We start from the raw sequence: 20,663 nt of genomic DNA on the forward strand, positions 1-20,663 counted from the left end.
GTGCACTTTTGAACTCTCTTGGTATTCTCTGGGGTTCCTGTGACCATAAACATCTTAGCTAAAAGATGAAGGAGCTGTGGCCTTGTTGCTGCATGAACACACATAACTCTACTGAACTCTGGCAACAATAAATTATGTTGTAGGTTCTTTTGTGTGTTTACATATGTAAATACTTGGAAGCGAGAGAGACAGCAGGTAAATTCCTCGTTTTTTTTCTCCACCTTTCTTCCTTCCTCCTTCCTCCCTTCCTTCCTTTGTTCCTTCCTCCCTTTTTTGAGAGATGGTCCCTCACTGAGCCTGGTGCTCTCTGATTCAACAGGTATGGCTGAGCAGTGAGCCCAGAGAGCCTCCTGTCTCTACCTCCCAAGTACTAGCTTTACCACCACACATGGCTTCTACTTGAGTCCTTGGACTCCAAATTCAAGTCTTTATGTTTACACAGCAAATATTTTACTGGCTAAGTCAGCTCCTCAACATGTGGGGCTTTATTTTACTTTGTCCACAATCAAAAAAATTTAGTATTTATTATGGTTTTTATCAAGACAGGGTTTCTCTGTGCAACTCTGGCTGTCCTAGAACTCACTCTGTAGACCAGGCTGGCTTCAAACTCACAGGATCTGTCTGTCTCTGCCTCCCAAGCACTGGGATCAAAGGCATGCATCACTGCTGCTCAGCCAAAAATTAAATTTAAAAAAAAATTTTATATATATATATATATATATATATATATATATATATATATATATGCCTTACGCTAGGTGTGGCACACACCTTTAGTCCCAGCACTTGGGAGACAGAGGCAGGCAGGTCCCTGTGGGCTCAAAGCCAGCCTAGCCAGGACAGCTAGGACTACACAGAGAAACCCTGTCTCGAGAAAAAGAGAAAAAAAAAAAGACCCTTACTAGGTTTAGTGGTTTAGTGGTACAGGCTACATCAGATGACTCACAGTAGCCTACTATTCCAGTTTCAGGGACTTCAGGGCCACCCTCTTCTCAGGCACCTGACAAGATAAACGTAAAGACAGCCAGGTATACACAAAATACATAAATAAAAATAAAAAACACTGTTTGTGTTTTATTTTGATTTTAGTTTTTAGAGATGGTTTCTCTGTGTAACCCTGGCTGTCTTGGAACTCACTGTGTAGAACAGGCTGACTTCCAACTCAAGAGATCTACCTGCCTCTACCTCCCAAGTGCTAGAATTAAAGGCGTGTGCCACTTCCTGGCTGTTTTTATTTATTCATATATGAATATTTTTATCTGGAGTGGTTTTTCTTTTTTCCTCTCCCCTAAGTTACAAGTAGTTTGTTTTTGTTTTTTGTTTTTTTGAGGCAAAGCTTTACTACGTAGCTCTGACTGGCCTTGACTCACAGGGATCCACCTGCCTCTGTCGTTTGTGTCTGTGTGTGTGTGTGTGTGTGTGTTTAATAAAACAAAGCAAAGAACAACTGAAAAACAGTCTATAACTGTTGTATTGGCATGACTGTAGACAGCTATGAGAGTGACAAGTGTGCATTGTTTGGGTGTTGATATGACCCAGTTCCTGGGTTTTCATGTGACAGCATGTTACTAGGCTATTGTCTAGAAATAGCTATAGCTGTGTCCTTAGGTATCTGGTGACAGTGTGTGACAAACAGCTCTGTGTGGGATCTGGGAGTAGGTGTGCTTGTGTGTTTCTCCAGGTATACAGCTCCACAAAGTCCCTGCACCCCACCTGCTCCCAAGGGCTCTGCTCACCACTCCCGGCTGCAGGGTCAGGAAGCACCACATGTGCATGCAGCTCCTGCAGCTGCTGGTGTAGCAAGTCAAGGCGCCGAGCAGAGCCCCGCAGCAGCAGCTCCACCGGGCCCAGGCTGCGGCCCAGGTCAGTGGTGGCTCGCCTCAGGTTCTCAGCGCCCTCCTTCAGCTTCAGCTCCTTGCGGATTTCCCGCTTCAGCCGCTCTCTTTCTAACTCCAGCTGCTGCTGCACCCCAGGGGCTGCCAGGTCAGCCCCAGCCAGACCCATCTGCTCCAGCAGCGACCAGCTGCGAGGCTCACTCTGCAGGGGAAGAGACAAGACACAGAGGTCAGGAATAGAGGACCCATGGCCGACCTCACCAGGACACAGCTCACCTGACCTACCACCCTACCCTACAGCACCCTAAAATTCCAAGCACAGGGGCCTGCTCCTCCTCCCTGACCCACATAAATGGCAATATCTGGGCCAGAGAGATGGTCCAGGGGGTAAAGGCTCTTGCTGCCAACCTGGTAACCCTGAGTTCACCTCCCCGCGCCCAGGGATCTACATGGTAGAAAGAGAAAACCAACTCTTGAAAACTGTCCTCTGATCTCCACCACACCCACACACAGAAATAAATAAATAAACAGGTGGCTGGAGAAATTGCTCCATTAAAAGCACCCTCTTGCAGAGGGACTCAGTTTAGTTTCAAGCCTCTAATTCTGGATCTAAGAGGATTTGATTCCTCTGGCCTCTGCTGGCACTGGTGTGCATGTGTACATAACCCCACAGACATATACACATAATAAGAATATAAATAAATAAATAGGAAGTCAAAGAACAGGCCAAGAACATGGCCTCCTTCCTCCTAGTTGCAGGGACCAGGCTCGTCACAAGTGGGCCCTATCTCCCTTAGTTTGTGACCTATGCAATGGGATTCTGGCAGGAAGGCTCCAGAAGATCCCTTTCTCCTTCCAGCTTCTTGCACTCCTAACCAGGAGGCCCCAAGGGCAGGCTACTTGTTTCTTTTGCCATACTCCAAAACCAGGAGAACCTTAAAAACATAGCCTGACTTCTCTGATCCGCATTTCCAAACTGGGAGATCCCCAAGGGTCAGCCCTGCCTTCCTGTCTTCTCTATCTGGTACTCCAAAGAGCAGCGCTCATCTCCTCCCACATCTCCCAAACCTGAGAGCTGACATGGCATTCCACTTGTACCCCATCTCCTTCCTACCCTTAGTCCCCAGCTGAGAGGTACCCAGAAAAGAACCTCAGCTTCTGCCTCTTGGGGTCTCCTGCCCATCCTGTGGAGACCTAGGCCCCACCTCCAGATCCAGATCCAAAGGGGGATCAGCTGCCATCTGGGTCCTGGGTCTGGTCTGAGGGCCACGCCCTCTTCCTGAACCTTAGCCCTGCCAGGCCCTCAGACTGCCACTTCCTCTTTCCTGCCAGCTCCCAGCATCCTCTGCGCTAGGGCAGCTCCAGGGCATGGAGTTTTTTTGTTTTGGGGTTTTGTTTTGTTTGCTGTTGTTGTTGTTATTGTTTTATTGGGGGTTGTTTGGTTTCTTTTTCTTTTTTTGAATGTAGCCCTGGCTGTCCTAGAATTGACTATGGAGACCAGGGTGGTCTGAAACTCACAGAAATCCACCTGCCTTTGCCTCCTGGGTTCTGGGATTAAAGGTGTATGCCATGTAAGAGGTTCTTCCCCCATCACCCTCTAAATGGCCATGCTTGCTTCTCTGGAGGCAAGCCAGGGGCAGGTAGCCCTCAATTCCTGACCTGAGAGAACACCTTGGACACACACCCCACAGTACACATGTAGCAGGCAGGATTTCATGTGATACAAGCATGTGTGTGGACCACAGACAGATTCATAGGTATGATCACATTTCCAGTTCTGCAGGTATGAGATTTGCACAGGCTCACATGGGCATACACATATGTTCATATATGTGTATACCCTGGTCACTGCTAGCTTCAGTTGTCAATTGATAACCCTGTGAAGAGGGAACCTCAGCTGAGGTTGGCCTGTGGGGCATTCTCTTAATTGCTAACTGACATAGGAGAGCCCAGGCCTCTGTGGGTAGTGCCATCCCTGGGCAGGTGGGCCTGGCCTGTATAAGAAAAGGAGCTGAGCAAGCCAAAGGAAGTGGGCCAGTAAGAACGTTCCTCTGTGGTTTTGCTTTAAGTTCCTGTCTTGATCTCCAACTCTGACTTCACTCCATGTTGGACTATAATTTATAAGACCAAATAAACCCTTTCTTCCCCAAGTTGTTTTTGGTCAGTCTTTTGCCATAGCAACAGAAAGCACACTAGACCAATCCCACCTACAGGAGTGTGGGTAGAACATGGATTCACAGGGATGTGCAGCTTCTAGCTCTGCAGGTCTGTACTTGGTTCAGTGTGTGCACAGAATACTGACTCACACATATGCACCTCTACACCTGCAGGTATCCAGAGTAGTCTCACGCATGCTGCACTCCCACCCATACGGGCATGAGGGTGGAACACAGGCTCATAAGTGTGTACACTTCTACAGCTGCCTGCACGGACAGATGTAAGGATAAACAGACAGCCATGAGTGTTAGTTTGAGACCCTCTGGAAGCTGCTCTGATTCACTCCACCTGCCAAGTGGCCACAGCCACGCTCAGGCCACGCTCAGACACATGTGTGTGCTCACAAGTTTGGGGTTTTTTGCTTTTTGTTTTTTGAAGTATGGAGCTTGTACATGCTCACATGTCTTTCTTTTTTTGTACACGCTCACACTTATTTTCCTCTCTCTCTCTCTCTCTCTCTCTCTCTCTCTCTCTCTCTCTCTCTCTCTCTCTCTCTCTGCATTGCCCATGTCCCCACAGAAGGCCTGAGGCCCTCAGCCCTGCTACTGCCTATTCATGTCTTGTCCCTTGTCCCCAACTTCCCTTTAAGAATAAGAACAGTCAGTTCAATAGCAGAGGGTGTGTGTGTGTGTGTGTGTTCATGTAGCTTCCTGTGGACAGGCAGCATCAACTTCCTGTTTCCTCCTACCCAAATGTTCACCATGGCTGATTTCAGCTTGGGGGCCTAGGGAGCCCACCTGGCCTAATAATAACTTCCTGAAGTTCATACCAGGCGAAGACATCCCTGAGTGGCCCCAAACAGCAGGCCACAACTGTTTGCCAGACATACACTAAATCTGAACTATCAGTGATACAGTTCAAGGCTGTACCTATCAAGGACAAGGTCTATATGAAGACATTCTATTTTCCATTGGATTTTACTGTGAACCTAAAATTGCTCTTAAAAAAAAAAAAGATTTTTAAAAAATAGTAGTAGTGTTGTTGGAGAAATGGCTCATCAGTTAAGTTCTCACACTGTTCTTCCAGAGGACCAGAGTTCAGGTCCTAGTAGCAGGGCCCAATGGATATACATAATTAAAAACAATAAAATCAATAAAAAGTAGTGGTAACAGCAGTGGGTGAAGTTTGGTAGAATGTACAAGTCCTGAACCTCAAAAGTAACAGTAACAGCAGCCACTACAATCCCATCCAGGTCTCAACTAATGTCATTCCATGTTACAAGTACTATTTGTTTTGTTTTGCTTCATAGTGTTTTGTGCTGGGTCTCATGTAATACAAGGTTGCTTTGCTTTCAATGCACAGCAAAGGCTGGCCTTGAACTCCTGCCCCTCCTGCTTCCTCCTTGCCTGTGCTAGGATTGTGACATGCACCTTCACATCTAGCATAGCACAATGCAGATGCTATAGATAGAAATCAAACTATCTTCAGAATGAAGAAATTGAGGCCCAGCAAGGCTTTCTGCCATATGCCTTTGATCCCAATACTCAGGAAGAGGGGATAGGAGGATCTCTGAGTTCCAGGACAACCTGGTCTACACAGTGAGACCCTGCCTCAAAACACACACGCACGCACACGAACAAAAACAGGAAGAATGAAAGAAAGGAAGAAACTAGCTAAGGCCCCTTGCCCTAAGGTTCCACAGTCAGCAAGAAATAGTGCCAAGCTTCCTAACACTAGCTGGGAGGGATCCATGTGTACCACACTCTGCCACTGTGAGCCACCATCACAATGAGCAAAGTTCTCCTTGGCTCTCAAGCCCTCCTGTAAAGTAGATAAGATAGCTGGCCAAGAACACAGATCTTATGGTCCTGTCATCTCATATCTGAATAGTAGTCACCATGGGAGGAGGCTGAGGCTCAAAAAGGCCATAGCAGTGGTTCTCAGTGAAGATGGGGTTGTCTTTTCATAACCTCTAGAAACACAATGTCAATGTCTGGGGTCATTCTTGGTTGTCAGTACAACCAAGGTATACAGGAATCACCTATCAAGTGCTGCTGCTCAGCATCCTGAGGTGCATAGGACAACCCCCAACACACAATTATCCATGCCCAAATACCAGTTCTGGGACCTTGGGAAGAGGCATGGACTCCCAAATTGGACCATCAAACACCATGTTCACAGGGAAAGATGTCACAGGGGTATTAGAGCTCTGGCTTGAGGCTCCGCCTTTCCTCATAACCATTCATAACCTTGTTCCCTCCTCCAAAACAGGAACAAGGCTCAGAAAAGGAATAGCTTTGACCTAACAGTTCATCAGGGAAGACAGCATTGGGATTTAAACCCAGCCTCACTGAACAACACTCTGGTGTGGCTGGACCCCACCCACTGTCCCTCACCAGCACCCTCCCCCCACCATCAGGCAAAGCAGGTTCACAGCCAGGAGCAGGGCCAGTTCAAATGGGGAGCATACAGGCAAAGAGGAAAAGTGAAGGCCCTCGACCCCACCTCCAGCAGAGGAGCCCTGAGAATATGTAATGCATGCAAGGAAGGAAGGAGGCCTGGCCTCCTCGGTCCTCCTCCCCTGGGTGATTCACTTGCTCAGGGCCAAGGAGTCGCTTAAGAGCAGCAGGGCAAACGCCTGGCCTGGTCTTGAAGAATTAAAACATCAGCTTTTCCACCTGCCATCACAGACCTGGCGACAGCAGACCAGGAACTCTCATCTTGGGGAAACCTTCTTGGCAAAGTAGCTAGGGATCCAGAACCCCACATCCTGAGATTTCAATGCCTGGGGCGTTCCCAGAATCTAGACAGGACATCCGTTTGCCAGACACAGAACAGACAGGCATGGAGGTAGTGGGGCAGGGCAGCAAGTCCAAGCAGGAATGAACTTAAGGGAGAAGACAGGGAGGAGACCGAGGTATGGGTCCAGCCTCATTCTGGGAACCACAGCCTCCATATGTGCCCTGTGTGGGACACACCAAGCACATGCATGCTCTGGGAAAGCCCTACACAGCCCTCTGAGGGCTTGAAGGGGAGCCAGCGCCCAGTGCACCACGCCTGGAGGTCTGACCTTGTGAGATCGGCAGCACCAGATACGCCCAGCTCCTCGGCAAGGCCGGCAGGCCATCAGCAGGACTGGGGAAGAGGGATACAGGAGGGTACAGGGGAGACACGGGGCAGATGTAGAAGATGAGAACCAGTTACACAGGACAATGGACTGCACGGTGAAGAACGCATGGAGCCACAAAGACACCAAGATCTCAGATTTGGGTCACTGAATTAGAGAGTGGGGTGCCACCATGGCCCTCTTGGGAGGGTGAGTTCAGAAATGCCCAACAGGTCACACAGGGAAGGCCATGTGGCTGGCAGAAGCCAGTCACAGGTGTCTGTTTTGGGGAAGCTGTGACCCAGCCCTGTCGCTTTCCAGACATAAAATCCTTCCTGCCTGTGTGACAGGACACGCCCCACCTGGGATACTGCTCCATCTGTCAGCCTGAAGGGTGACTACGGGGAAGTAGGGGGGCGGGACGAGGAACCCGGCCTCTGGCCTAATGAAGTGACTTAGGCACTTCCTCCAACAGGTGCCCATCTGGGTGGCGTCAAAGTCATCGTAAAGACGTCTGCGGGCGGGGGTGGCCCTGGCTTTGTTGTGCGGGGGAGGGGCACGGGCCCCGGCAGGGCGCCAGGCACCTGCTCCAGGTGAAGCGGCACCTGCCAGAAACCGAACGCTGAGGTCCTAGGCGAGTAGGGCGTAGGGACGAGAGGCACTGGAACCCGCAGCTGGCCTCGGACACCGAAGTGGGGGCCCCCGTGGCGCCCGCCGAGTCTCGGGGAGGGCCGGAGGAGGAGGTGCGGTGGCAGATCGCGAACAGCACCTCTTCCTCCGACCACGTCGGCGCCCCCACCTGCTACAAGGGCCCGCGCGAACTCCCGATGGGGACCTCGTCCCGGGCTCTCCCCGTGCCTGGGGTCGTCGCGCCGTCCGGCCGCCCCGCGGGTGCGGACAAGTCGCCTACCTGCACGGCGTCGCCGGCCATGTCCTCCGGCCGCCCGCCCGCCAGGGGTCCCAGCGCCGAGGGAGGGCTTGCGAGCGCGCGAGCGGGCGAGGCGGGAGGCGCGGCGCCCAGACCCTCCCTGGCGCACGGCGCGCTCCGGCCTGCTTCGCTTGGCCCGGCCTGGCCAGGCCTCCGCCGAGCTGCGCCCTCCGGCCCCAGCGGCGCAGCACGGGTCACGTGAGCGCCGAGGTCCGCGCCTGGGGAGGAGGCGGGGCGGGGCGGGGGCGGGGCTCCCGGCGGCCCCCGGGGCTTGAAGCCGGGAGTGGGGTCTCGTTCGCTGTGCCGCTCTCCCTGCGCTCTTCGTAGCGTGCTGGAACTCCGAACAGGCCTAAGCCGTCGCGAGCTGCAGAGGGGCCCTGACCCTGCCTCGGACCCCTCTGAAGACAAAAGTCACGACCCATCTCCCCACCCATCGCCCAGCAACACAGGCGCATCCTCCCATCTTCCCGGAGGCAAGCACTGAGAGAACAGGACTTCAAATCCCAGGGCCCCAGCCTTTGGAGACCACCTTACCCCTCAAGGCAAGGATGTCCGTAAAACTTAATGAGGAGGAGTAGGCCAAGTGCAGAGACCTCAAGAGCACAAAAAGAAAAAGGTGACAGCAGCTGTCACTTTTAGTGTTTTGAAGACTTTATTTTGATTTATGTATGTTGGAAATGAGTTCGAGATGGCCAAGAAAGAGACCACCATTCTAACGGAAATGTCTGAACAAGGCAAAATTTGCTCTTGATCAAGAGAGTGCTGGGGGAAAGCAAACACGGAGACAGGAAGTACATATGGTTTTTATTCTAACTCAGGTGACCTCACAATCATATTCAATTGGCTAGTCTGAAAAAAAAAATGGTATAGAGGAAGTGAAGGAGGAAGGGGTCGCTGCTCCAAGCCATCAAATTCCTAGAATGGAGCAGGGGGACCAATGTGTAAATAAAAGTTTTACCAGGTGGGGAAGATTAAAACATCTCCATAAAGTCTTACAAGGTAGGAAAGATAATGATTGTAATTACCATCCAAATCACAAGTTTTATAGTATTTGCTAGAAATGGCTCTTATTTCTTACATGTGTATGTATGTGTGTCTGTGTGTGGGTTATGTGTTATGTGCAGTGCCTCGAGACCAGAAGAGGACATGGATTCCCTAAAATGAAGTTATAAACAGGATTATGAGCCACCCCACCTGGGTGCTTGGGGTGTGACAGTGTGTGTGCACGCGTGCATGCACAAGCCAGGGCAAATGTGTGGTGGTCAATGGGCAACTTGCAGGGTTGTTCTCTTCTTCCACCCTGTCGTTTCTGGGGGCCCAAACTCAGGTTATCAGCCTTGGCCTTCAGTGCCTTTACCTGCTGTGCCATCTCATCAGACACACAGTCACTTTTAATATATTTGCCACTATTGGTTAAGGGATTTGAACCTCAGTGTGGCCTCTGATGCACTGGGCCTTGGGGATCCCTGAGGCCTCTGGTTTTAGCCCTCTATGAAGTTTTGCTGGCTTCTTTTTCCTGGATGCTGCATTCAGATGGTACTCCCATCAATGCACACTAGTGTCCAAATGGACCATAGAGGCCTCTGCAGAATTTCTCTTGAGGGATCATAGTAGTGCAGGTGAGTTTGTATTGTGGTAGCTGTGAGGAACTCTCACTCAGAAATCCTATGAGGGATCCAAACTTTGGTCCTCAGGGCTCCAGGCAGGAAACACTCAGTGGAGGCTATGTCTACAACTGGTGTCCTTGAGGAATCTGTGCCCACACAGGGAACAAGAGTATCTATGTGTCTTAACTTCCCAGGGACAAAGCTGTGGAATCCCACCCCCCTTCTCTCTCCTCCCTCTCTGGCAGCTCTTTGGGGAATTTTAACAAAGAGGAGGAAAATTGCAACAATAGGGAAGCCACTCCCTTAGCATCTTGCCCAAGCCCTCAAGCCCAGCACTCTGTCACTGATCTTTCTGGACCAGAGTAGAACCTGTCTTCCTTGTCTCCCAGCCTCATCCTACAGTCTCTTCTCCAACCACAGCTCAAGGGGGCCTGTGAACACCTAAAGCCTAGACATTTCTAGGAGGAACCAGGCCCTGTGTAATGATGCCCTTGCCTTCTCCATGTCTCTCCTCACTCACCCCTTCAGCAAGTTGACACCCTAATTATACCTCAAATGTCTGCTGAGTGAATTAAATAGCTTACCAAACTAATCACCTGGCTTCCTTTTTGCAGATTGATAAAAGAGAGGAACCCCTTGCCTTCATAGTCAAGACATGGTGTTCATGGCCCCTGCATAGTGGGCAAGGAGGGCATGGGATTGGCAGAGAAAAACCTTGCCCAGGCCCTACCTGCCAGGTTCTGAGCTGCCTCTGGGGATTGAGCTTGGGAATCCAGCCAGGCTTTCCTTCAACCTTCCAGCATTCATTTACTCAGTGAGACTTTATCATGGTCTGCTGGGGATTTGGGTGCACTGAAAACAGAGCTGTACTCTAGGCTTTAAAAGGGACAAAGAACTAATTGTAAAATCTCCATATAACAGTGATAAAAGCCCCAGCAGATCTCTGAAGCATCCCTGGCCTTTCTCCAATCTACTCTGGGGCCTGGAAACACTAGATCCCAGACACTTTAGGTCTCACCATGGTCTGTCTGCCTCTCTGTGCTGGAAAGCCTAGTCCTGTGTTTGAAGCAGCCTTAAAAAACGTTTCTCATCCTCTTTTGACCTTCAAGGTAGTCTGTCAAGCCATTCTGTTTCCTCATCTTGCTGCCAACCACAGGGCCTTTGTACAGGCTGTTCTCTGGCCTAAAATGTCTTTCTATTATATTTCCCCAAGGCTGGTCCCCTTTACTCATTTATTTATTTAAAATTCTTATTACATTAAAAATTGTAAAGCCGGGCATTGGTAGTGCACACCTTTAATCCCAGCACTCAAGAAGCAGAGGCAGGTGGATCTCTGTGAGTTCAGTGCCAGTCTGGTCTACAGAGCTAGTTCCACGACAGGTTCCAAAACAATACAGAGAAACCCTGTCTCAAAAAAAAAAACCAAAAAAAATGTATTTAAATGTATTTTATGTGTATGTATGTCTGTGTAGATATGTGCACATGGGTCCAAGTACCCACAGAAGCCAGAAAAGGGTATCAGATCAGATTCCCTGGGACTGGAGTTACAGGTAGCTGTGAGTCTTAATTGCTACCATCTTTCCACTCTGAATTTATATTACATGTTAAAATGTATTCATATTTGTGTGTGTGTGTGAGAGAGAGAGAGAGAGGGGGAGAGAGGGAGGGAGAGAGAGAGAAGTCATGTGCTATCAGTGGTGCCTATGGAATGCTCAGAGGATAATTCTCAGGGGTCATTCTCATCTTTTCCCATGTGGGTCCTGGGCTCAAACCCTGGTTGTCAAGTATGATGGTGGGTGCTTTTGCCTTCTAAGCAGTCTCACTGGCCTACTTTATAATTTTGGTTATGAGCCTAGCCTGTAATGGCTGAGCCATCTCTCCAGCCCATCACTGGCCTATTTTAAATATTTTTATGTTTTAATCAACTGCTTGAATGGCACCATTCTTAGACCCTCACAATCCTCCCCTATGGCTTGAGGCTACAGCTCCAATTCTTGAGATGATTTGACTTCATTTCAAAGGCATTCTGCTCCGGCTGTGGTGGTTTGGATAAGAATGACCCCATAGACTCATATATTTTGAATGTTTGATGCCTAGTTGATGAACTAGTTTGGGAAGGATTAGGAGGTGTGGCCTTGATGGGGGTAGTGTGTCACCCCAGTGGGTTTTGAGGTTCCAAAAGCTGATGCCAGGTCCAGACTTGCTGCCTCTGCATTGTGCCTGTGTATGGGGATGGAAGTTCTCAGATACTGCTCCAGCCCAACACCACTTGCCAACGTGATGACCATAGACTAACCCTCCGAAACGGAACAAGAATAATTTATTGTGTAAGTTGCCTTGGTGACAGTGGGGCATTATCCATAGGGAGGCCTGAAGAGAACCACACTCTGGTGGGTGATGAGCTGGACCAGGGTTCTCAGAGGAGCTGGCCCTGGAGTTGAGTGTTAAAGAATGAGCAGAAATATGCCCGATGGTTAGAACATTCCAGAATCTAGAAGGTAGAAGCAAACAGATCTCTGTGAATTTGAAAAGCCTGCCAGATCACCACTTCAAAAAAAAAAAAAAAAAAAAAAAAAAAAAAAAGGCAGGTGTTGGTGACCCATACTTTTAATCCTAGCACTCGGAGGCAAAGAGGCAAGACTCTGAGTTTGAAGACAGCCTGGTACAGAAAGAAAGTTCCAGATCAGCCAGAACTGTTATACAGAGAAACCCTGTCTTGAAAAAGAAGAAGAATGGGAGAGGCCTAGAATGCTTAGGGAAAACAGTGAAGCTCTGGGGTGCTATTGGCTTTTCTGTCCCCGATCTTCTACTTCTCTCCTCCATCAATCCTCTAGCTGGAGGGGCCTTCTCACTGCTCTTCAGACAAGGCAAGCCTGTCCTGACGTCAGGACCTTTGAACTGGTTCTTCCCTCTATCTATTGTGCTATTCCTTTTTCTTCCTTCCTTTCTTCCTTCCTTCATTTCTCCTTTCTCTTTCTTCCTCTTTCTTTCCTTCCTTCCTTCCTTTTTTTTTTTTTTTTTTTTCCTTTTTTCTTTTTATTGACAGGGTTTCTCTGTGCAATAGTCCTGGCTGTCCTAGAACTCACTCTGTAGACCAGGCTGGCCTAGAACTCACTGAGATATGCCTGCCTCTGCCTCTCTAGTGCTGGAATTAAAGCAGTCCACCACCACTGCCCAGCAATGCTGTTCCTTTCAGCTTGACTTTCTCTCTTTCCCCCTTCATTCCCACTTTTGTTTAAATGTCACTTCCTAAGCCAGACCTTCTCTGGAGCCTTCACCTACAACAAGCCCCATCCATTCCTTCCAACCTCCATGCTGAAAATTAAAATATATATTTATTTTGTTTTATGGGTATGAGTGTTTTGCCTGTATGCGTATATGCATGTGTGTACCAAATGTATGTCTGGTCCTGTAGAAGTTAAAAGAGGTCATCAGGTCCCCTGGAACTCAAGTTGCAGATAGTTGTGAGCCACCAGATTGGTGCTGGGAGCCAAACCTAGGTCCTCTGCAAAAGCAGCAAGTGCACTTAGCCATCTTCCCAGTGTCCACAAACAACTTTGTGTGGTGCTTGAGACTGAACCCAGGGCCTTGTACATCTGGACAACTGTTACACTGCTCAGCTACACCCTCAGCTCTCCTGAGAAAATTTAATTTTAAGTAATTTACATATATGGATGTTTTGCCTGAGTGTACTGTGTCTGTGTACCGTGTGCATGCCTGATACCCTCAGAGAGCATCAGATCACCTTGAGTTTACAGAAGGTTGTGATCCACAGTGTTGGTGCTGGGAATTGAACCTAAGTCCTTTTGAAAAGCAGCCAGTGCTCTCAACCACTGAGCCAGCCCTGTAAGTTGTAATCCCTTTCTATACTGTAGACCTGAAAACCTACATTCTAGGTATGTGCTCTACCAATGAGCTATATACCCAACTCTCTTCTTTAAAATAACCCTCCCCACCTCCATTTGTTTTTTGAAACAGGATTTGTGTTGCTCTGGCTGTCTTGGAACTCACTATGTAGACAAGACTGGTAACTATGAGATCTGCCTGCCTCTGCCCTCCAACTTCTGGGACCAAAGGCATGAGTCACCACCACCTGGCTATAACTTTTTATTTAAAAAAAAATATTTTTAGGTCTAGGAACAAGACAACTCTAGGCAGTCTAGACTTGGACTCTTTGAAGTTTTTTTTTATTATAGGAACTGATAGGCAGTGGTGGCACACATCTTTTACACAGATAAAGCCCAGCAATGGTAGCACACCCCTTTAATCCCAGTACTTGGAAGACAGAGGCAGGCAGATCTCTGTGAGTTCAAGGCCAGCCTAATCTACAAAGTAAATTTCAGGACAGCCAGGGCTGTTGCATAGAAAAACCCTGTCTCTAAAAAAACAAGACAAAACAAAACCCATGAGAACCATTCCTCATTCTCCCAGTCCTCAAATGAGGACTTTGAAAAAAAGATTTTTAGAATTATTTATGTATACATGTATATTATGTACATGTATGCAGGTATCCATCAAAGCCAGAAGGGAGCATTGAATCTCCTGAAGTTAGAGTCACCAGCAGTTGTGACATGAGTGCAGTGAACCAAACTGCAAGAATAGCACTCGTGCCGGTCAATGGTGGTGCATGCCTTTAATCCTTACCCAGTACTCAGGAGGCAGAGGCAGGCCTGATCTACAGAGCACGCTCCAGGGCAGGTTCCAAAGCTATAGAGAAATGCTGTCTTGAAAAACCAAAGTAGAGGAGGAGGAGGAGGGACTGAGGGACGGAGGGAGGGAAAGGAGGAGGGAAGGAAGAGCACTTTTAACTGCTGAACCATTTCTCCAGACCCAACTTTTGAGACAGTGTCTTGTTACCTAGACCAGGGTGGCCTTGAACTCACCATATGGACTGGACAGCTTCCTCTCAGCCTCTGGAATAACAGGATTACAGACCTGTGACACTAGATCCCACCAAAGGTTAATACATTTTCTCTGTTGTTCCTTGTCTCTCTGACATTAGGGATTCATCTTATTTATAGCTGAGTCCCAAGCTCCTACATTGACACTGACATCTAGAATGTACCAGAAATTTAGTTAATAACTGCCAGAGGCAGAGCACCCTTGCCTAGAACCTTCCAGTGAGGAGTTAGGGACATGTCTCAGTGGTACAACACTTGCCTAGCATGTGGAAGGCCTTGGGATCCATGCCCAGAACCACCAAAAGATAAATAAATAACAACAACAGAAATAGCTGCCAAGTGATTGGAAAGAGGAATGAATGGGACAGGGCTGGAATTGGGTCTGTGTGTTTGACAGAGGGGTGTGGCTATGGGTACAACTGGCCTGATGATGACCTTGTTAGAGAAGCTTAGAAGAGGCAACGCTATGGTGCCTGAGATGGTAGTTCCACTCCATGTGCCAGCATCTACCAGAGCCACACACCCCAGGCATTGCCATAGTGTTTGAACTAGACTCTGAGTCAGTGAAAAACAGAAAATTCTTATCTGGGTGGAGCTGAATGAGGTTCTGTTACACTAGAGATAAAGTTCTTTGCCAACCAAATACCGAGCTGAACATGAACAGTCATCCTAGCAATCAGGAAGCTGAAGCTGTAGGATTGATGCAAGTCCAAAGCCAGCCTGGGATATTCAGAAAAAAACTTGTTTCAAAAAACAAGAAACAAACACTAGAGAGATGTCTCAGTGATTAAGAGTGCTTACCATTCCTCCCAAAGACCATAGATTGATTCCCAGTACCCATGTCCAGTGGCTGTAATCCCAGCTCCAGGGAGATCTTCATACAGACACAGAAATAAAAATAAACCTGAAAAGAAATTAACCCTTTCCTTTTTGCAAAAAAGTTAAATATTTGACTTCATGTCCCCAGCATCCAAGGGTGGGCATGAATGTGGGTGCCTGTAACCTCTGCATCATGAGATGGAGACAGTCATCAGCCTAGCAGGAATGGCAAGTTTCCTTTATTGAAAGACCCTGATAGAAAGCAATGGAAGAAGACATGTGGTGCATTGTTTTAGCTTTCACATACATAGGTGAAAACAGAGAGAGAGGTGGTAGCCCAGGTCTGGATCCCAGGATTCACAGGTAAAGGTCAGGGGTTCAAGATCGTCCACCTTAAACCAGGCATGGTAGCACACACTTTTAATCCTAGCACTGGGGAGAAACAAGCTAACCCTACCCACCAGATTCAACATCCCAATGAACTGATAAAAACCAATGAAGTGCATCAATTTAGAAAACTCTCTTCTCCACCATCAGAAGGGCTAAGAATGCTGACAGACAGCATCGGAAGCTGGTCTGCATGGTGGTGACCACCTCTCTGAAATTTTCACAAGTGCACTTTTAAAATAACTTTATTTAGCCAGTGTCCTGCCACAGGCCTTTGCTCTCAGCACTGGGGTGTCAGAAGCTTGGGATCTCTGTGAGTTCCAGGCCAGCTGGTCCACATAGTGAGTTCCAGTACAGCCAGGACTACACAGAGAACACATGTCTCAAAATAACAATAATTAATAATAATAATTAATAATAATAATGCCTTGGCTTATGACTTTCTTTGCTCTGTTACCGTAAAAACTCTGTGATGATGCTTCTATGTTGGCAAACTGGGCTTTGCAGTAACCTAAATCTGTGGCTCTGGGCCATAGTCACTCACATTTGGCTCCAGAATAAACTATCACTTACTTCCTCTGAGGAGAGCTGTGTTTTGGGATTGACAGCTGCCACCATCATACAACAATTCACACCTAACTCCAGCATTCCAGCGTGGGCTACATGTGGAGACTGTCACAACCAAAAAGGAAATGAAACAAAATAAGAGAAAATGTACAATAGCTGAGTTTTAGGCTTGTCTGGTTTATAAATTGAGTTCCTGAACAACCAGAACTACACAGAAAATCCCAACTAAACTAAGCACACACACACACACACACACACACACACACACACACACACACACACAAAAACACAAAAAAAAACCAAAAAACAAACAAAAACAAAAAAAAACACCCAAATGTCTAGTAGCAGCAACTCCCAGTTATGTATGACAGGCTTCAGTAACTTTACTCTGGTCCTTCCAGGATCAAGACTGTAATCATTGCCTAGCAGAGTCTGGGGGTAGGGGAACAGGTGACCCCAGCCCAGGAGACTTTATCTAAAATGTGCTAGATCCGTATTTTTGTTTTGTTTGTTTTTGTTTTTCCAGACAGGGTTTCTCTGTATTGCTTTGGAGCCTGTCCTGGAACTAGCTATGTAGACCAGGTTGACCTCTAACTCACAGAGATCTGCCTGCCTCTGCCTCCCAAGTGCTGGAATTAAAGGTGTGCGCCACCAACACACAGCCAGTATTTTTTTCATTAAATTTATTCAATATTGTGTATGTGTGAAGAGCAAGCCACCACATATGATTTGAGGTCAGAGGATAACTTGTGGGAATTGGTTTTTACCTTCTACATTGGTTCCTGGGATAGAACTCAGGTTGTCAGGTTTAACAGCAATCACCTTTATCCACCACCAAGGAGGCAGTTTTCACATTTTTTAACCCTCTTGTCTTAACTCAGCCTATTCTACCTTAAATTCTGCTGTGCCCTTCACAGGCCATGTCCCAAAGATTCCATCACTATAAATGACGCTGTTCTTGGACTTCACAGGGCATAGAATCAACACACAATTCTTCAATTCTTCAGAGCTATCTCCTTCCACTCAATATGTTTTTGGTTTTTTTTTTTTTTTTTTTTTTTTTTTTAGATAGGGTCTCAAACTTGATATATAGCTAAGAATCTTTCTGTTTTTATTGTTAAAACAATGTTTTTCCGTTTTGTCCTGGTTGTCCAGGAACTTGGTCTGCAGACCAGTCTGGCCTCAAACTGAGATCTGCCTGCCTGAGTGCTGGGATTAAAGGTGGGCACTGCCCAGTTACTGCAGAACTCAGAGCTCTGAGCGTGTAAGCAAGGAACTCTAACAAATTAATCAGCTCCCTACTTGTTATATATTATGGCTATGTAGTGCTGTGGAATAATCCTTCTGCACACTGTGAATATGTATTACTCTCATTGGTTAATAAGGAACTCACAGTCTGGGCAGTGGTAGCAACGCCTTTAATCCCAGCATTCAAGAGGCAGAGGCAGATGGATCTCTATGAGTTCGAGGCAAGCCTAGTCTGCAGAGTGAATTCCAGGATAGGCTTCAAAGCTACAGAGAGACCCTGTCAGGAAAATTTTTTTTAAAAAGAACTGTTTAGCCGGTAGCCAGGCAGAAGTATAATTGGGACAGCCAAACTGAGAATGTGGAGACGCTGGGAGGAGTCTGAGGAGTGGACAGGAAACAGAGGGAGGAAGACATGTTGGAGGACAGATAAAGCCAACAGCCATGTGGCAATACATAGATTAATGGAAATGGGTTCATTTAAGTTGTAACAGCTAGTTAGCAATAAGCCTGAGCTATTGGCCAATCATTTATAATTAACATTGAGTCGCTGTGTCAGTTATTTGGGAACTGGCAGGTGGTAAGGAAAACTCTGCCTCAATGTAGTATTATGAAAACCTCTGGGACGGGGGGGGGGGGGGGGGGGAGGGAGTGGAGAGGTGGGAGGATGGAGGAGTGGGGGGTGGAGCACAACTTTAGTCTTAGCACTCTAGAGGAAGAAATAGTCAGATCTCTGAGTTTGAGGGCAGCCTAAAATTGAGTTACAGGACAGCCAGGGCTGTTACACAGAGAAGCCCTGCCTTAAAAAGAAATCAGGCAAACAAAACATTCCTTACATTCTAAGAGATTGGTACTTTTACTAGACCTCAAAGCCAGAGTTCATATACCTTAAGGTCACTTAAGACTTAAGGCTGCTATCCTACCATGTACTGTGTCTGTCTGTTTAAACTGCATTTAAGAGAAAAATGTAAATTCAGCCTCATTTGGCTTCAGTTTTTATGACCTAAGCTAATGCACAACTGAAATCTCAAATTACATACTGGTCTATGCCCCTGACCCACAAATAGTGCATGCATATTTATATATTGGTTATGATAATTATTTGCTGGAAACAACAAATATAGTAATATTTGCCATGAATGTTAAAATCAATATATGGATATTGCTTGATAAACAATGATATTTGTAATACTTTTTGTTACCTGGGTCAGTTGGATTTGCTGACTTGTAAACTTCTGTTAAAGATTCTGTAAAGTATCCCTCATTCCTTCCCCCATGGGATGCTCTCTGTGCTTTTGAAAGAAGAGAGAGAAAAGCTCTTTGTTATGGACACATACAGGGATAGATTCACAGGACAGATTCAGGTCCAAGCAACAGACTGACAGGGAGAGCAATGGAGAGAATTCACATCAGGGCTTGCCCTTGATTTAATGACACCAAGGGGAAGTGCTTTGATTTCTTTCCTTAATGTGACACAGATGCATTATTGGTGACTCTGAGTTAATTATTAATTTATTCAAACCAACTGCACTTTAGGAGACAGGATCTCACAATATAGCCTAGGCTAATCTGGAATTTAAACTCCTCTTTCCTCAACTTGCCAGGCATGAGCCACAACACTAATAGCTATCATGAATGTGTCCTTGAGAACAAAATATGTTTCATTGATCCATTTCCTGTTTGGAAGTGTGTGTGTGTGTGTGTGTGTGTGTGTGTGTGTGTGTGTGTGTGTATACACCTATTCTACAGCAAACCTGTAGAAGTCAGGCAATGACTGTCAGGGATCCATTCTCTCCTTTTTCTACCTTTGTGTAGTTTTCAGAGAATTAAAGGTTTTCAGACCAGCCTGGGCTACATGAACCCTAGCTCAAAAAATCAAAACCAGAGCCAGGTGGTGGTGGCACACACCTTTAATCCTAGTGCTTCGAAGGCAAAGCCAAGCAGATCCCCAAGTTTGAGGTTAAAATGGTTCATACAGCAAGTTCCAGGACAGCTAGGGCTCCACAGAGAAACCCTGTCTCAAAAAAAATAATAATAATAAACAATAATAAAAATAAAATAGAATACTCAAACCGAGGACTAGAGAGCTGACTCAGCAGTTAAGAAAGAGCCTTTGTTTGGTTCCCAGCACCCATATGACAGCTCATAGTTGTCTGCGACTCCAGTTCTAGGGGATCCAAAGCCATCTTCTAACCTTGGGTAGCACCAAGCACACATGTGGTACACACAATATATGTATGCAAAAGGCTCATACAAATAATATTTTAAAAATTAATCTAAAGATAAAACCCCAAGACCAGACTGAAACAATGAGACTGACTGTAGTTCAGCAGCAGAAACTTGCCCAGCATGGTAAAGTAAGCCTTGGTTCCACCCTCAACTCACCAAATAAAAAAAGGAGGAAACTCTGAGAACCTACCAGCCATCGGGGAAGTGGTGGTGCATTTAGAAGGCAGAGGCAGGATCTCTGAGATTTTGAGGCCAGCCTGGTCCAAAGAGTGAGTTCCAGGATAGCCTGGAACTCGAAGAAATCTTGTATTACTGTTAAGGCAGCTCATATGATTCCAGCTAGATGTAAGAATTATTGTTTGAAGAAAGAAAAATAGAGAGTTTAGAGAACATTAGCAGCTAGAGTAGGCTTTATTTTATTTGGTAAGTGTTCTCTCGGTGTCTGACTGCACCATGATCAGGTTGTAGCACCCAGCAACACAGTGACTAGAATTCCAGACAATGCAGATAACATGCTTCCAGATCGGTGTTTGTAGCTAAGCATGGCAAAGGGATCAGAGAAGGGGCAGAATGGGGAAGTTTCCCTTTTGAGAATGCAGGGTCTGTTGTCTCATTTTGTATCATGGGTGTCTGGGGGCGGAGCTGCTGCTTTTCTTCTGTAATCCCCAAAGAGCTGGCTTCCTGGAGCTAAAAATCTCAGGTTAGAGCCTCAGCTTATTTTTTTTTTTTTGAGTGGTGATCTTTTACTAGGGAAGATGAGGCAGGAGAACAACCGAGCCCAGTGTATACAATACAATGTAGGAGTAAAACGATTTTTGTGTTTGTTTTTAAATTAGCCACATGCCTTTAATCCCAACACTGGGAAGCAGAGGCAGGCAGATC

At 46.9% G+C, this 20,663-nt stretch overlaps 1 protein-coding gene across 3 annotated transcripts in view; it reads right to left on the reverse strand.

Annotated features, from left to right (window-relative positions):
- The window catches only part of Pkn1 (protein kinase N1), a 31,414-nt gene extending 23,192 nt beyond the window's left edge, over positions 1-8,222 (reverse strand). For 2 of the 3 annotated variants that reach the window (XR_007835147.1, XM_051194916.1), the window contains exons 1-2: positions 7,063-7,134; positions 1,737-2,037 (exon numbers count right to left, since the gene is read on the reverse strand). Coding sequence is in view for 2 of the 3 variants with exons in the window: in XM_051194916.1 (XP_051050873.1) it covers positions 1,737-2,037; positions 7,063-7,119 (358 nt within the window). In the remaining variant the exon portion in view is untranslated. Of the gene's footprint in view, positions 1-1,736; positions 2,038-7,062; positions 7,135-8,008 lie in introns of those variants that run through there. The other variant, XM_051194917.1, reaches the window with a different exon arrangement.
- Positions 8,223-20,663: the final 12,441 nt, after the last annotated feature.

This window comes from Phodopus roborovskii, unplaced genomic scaffold, assembly GCF_943737965.1.
Source record: "Phodopus roborovskii unplaced genomic scaffold, PHOROB, whole genome shotgun sequence".
Taxonomy (NCBI): Eukaryota; Metazoa; Chordata; class Mammalia; order Rodentia; family Cricetidae; genus Phodopus; species Phodopus roborovskii.